Here is a 1,746-nt window from a genome sequence, read left to right as displayed (position 1 = left end):
CTCTAAACACGATTCAATGAAAATTTAACTATTCTTTCCTAGCTACTAACTTCTGCTTTTCGGAAGAACCTGAACCATACCGTTTCCATATAACAGGTCAGTTTTATGTCAGTGATCTGAACTTGTTTAATCAGCATATGGAACTATACACGAGCAACCAAAACAAGGGATTATTACTTAATTTTGAATATTGAGGACTTTCCATCCTATCCTGTACTTTCAATTGTCCATCAAACCTGCAAAGATCTATCTATTTAGCAGTGCAACAAGAGAGAGTTTCATCATAGGTTTTGATGTGCCACATGGTTGCAGTTGTTAATGCAACTTAGTTAGGCTCATGGATTTATAATCTTAGCTCCGACTTTAAGATCAACAAGGAAAGTATCTTTGGCAACATATAATCCCTGGAAGGTTGTTATTAGAAGGGACACGTCAATGATTGTAAGAGTGACCGCCTTCAACTATCATATGTCAGCCAATCCAGCTTGGATGGATAGTTTTTCAGCATTTCGTAGGAAAGTAAAATGTGAAAAGGTTGTACTTTCGTCCTTAACATCAATTAGGGATTGAAAAAATTCCTGTCCAAAGCTGATAAAGGCCTTTATATTTGAAAGCTGCTTTTAATAATGATTATTCAACAAATCGAATGCCAAATGTTGATGTCTTCCGCTTTATTGAAGAGAGAAAGCAAGGCAAATGGAGGTCCACCACACATCCCTCGCAGGAAGAAAAAGACATAGCAACAATTCTCTATAGCTACATTGGGGCACCATTGCAATTGGTAGGAGGCTTTATAATCCTCTGAAGCACCACTAGCCTTGATCTCTGGATATTGCAGCTGCACATATTGACATCTTTTCCCAGTCCTTTGGCGTCCTTCATGAAGTCTCTCAGCTTCTTCTTAATGTCTGCTATTCCGAGCTTTACTGCCTCTGCTCCCGCCTCAATTGGAAAATCAGCTTTCTGCAAGAGGCTCTTAATCTGTACCTCCAAAGGGTCAATCGTAATTCTCATTTTATCCAGGTCCTTGAGAGCAACAAAGATGCCGGCCTGTAGAGATTTTAGTTGTGAGAAATTATTCATGTAATCATGGTGACTTCTCCTTCAGACTTTCTTGCATTTTGGACTCCTAGACATTTTTCGCATCATTGTAGCTACTTAAAAATCAAGCCAGCCTCACGATGTTCATTATGTTAGATGCAAAGACCTCAATGGACAAAAAGCTTTGACTTGGTTTAGCACTCACTAGCACTGCATCAAGGTGATCACCTCCTCCCGTCTCTTCAGTGCTTCTTCACAATTCCTCCAAAGGGAGTCAATCCACTTGCCAATCACATCCATGGCGGTTGCAGCTGCTAGGGCAGCAACAACTGGCGGAGAAGCCACCGTAGCAGTTGTGACAGAATAGATTAGAATGGCTGCGAAAGTTGCAACCGGTATCATGCTTGAGATTTTCCTCCACATCTGTATGCTCTTAAGCTTCTTCTCAATCTTCTTCTTCTTGATCCACAACTTCTTGAGCATGGACTTCTGTAGCTTGTAAATTGTCTGAAAGAGCTCAAAGAACTCCCTGGTGAAAGGGTCTCCGGTCTCCTTGAATTTTGTCAGTTCCTCCAAGATTTTGAGTAACTAAATTTATCCGAGGTCTTTGCATCAGTTTCTCGCGAAACAGAAAAGCATGCATAGTTCACACCAACTTAACCTTGTAATGTTAGGATATCAAACTCTAGGTATCAACTCAATCTC

At 40.5% G+C, this 1,746-nt stretch overlaps 1 protein-coding gene across 1 annotated transcript; it reads right to left on the bottom strand.

Annotated features, from left to right (window-relative positions):
- Positions 1 to 756: 756 nt before the first annotated feature.
- On the bottom strand, positions 757 to 1,524 carry LOC104454942 (UPF0496 protein At4g34320). The gene is made up of 2 exons (XM_039317740.1): positions 1,270 to 1,524; positions 757 to 1,050 (listed from the first exon to the last, which is right to left on the bottom strand). The coding sequence occupies exons 1-2, from the start codon at positions 1,522 to 1,524 to the stop codon at positions 757 to 759; spliced, it is 549 nt and encodes a 182-aa protein (XP_039173674.1).
- Between the last annotated feature and the right edge of the window lie 222 nt (positions 1,525 to 1,746).

The sequence above is a fragment of the Eucalyptus grandis genome, chromosome 7 (genome assembly GCF_016545825.1).
Source record: "Eucalyptus grandis isolate ANBG69807.140 chromosome 7, ASM1654582v1, whole genome shotgun sequence".
Lineage (NCBI taxonomy): Eukaryota > Viridiplantae > Streptophyta > Magnoliopsida > Myrtales > Myrtaceae > Eucalyptus > Eucalyptus grandis.
This window is presented reverse-complemented; position numbering and strand designations above follow the sequence as displayed.

What these genes read in the sequence shown, in the direction of transcription:
- LOC104454942 (XM_039317740.1), bottom strand. Translation starts at nt 1,524, where the DNA reads ATGCTCAAGAAGTTGTGGATCAAGAAGAAGAAGATTGAGAAGAAGCTT. An exon ending in CACTGAAGAGACGGGAGGAG is followed by an intron (nt 1,051 to 1,269) that starts GTGATCACCTTG and finishes AAATCTCTACAG; the next exon opens with GCCGGCATCTTTGTTGCTCT.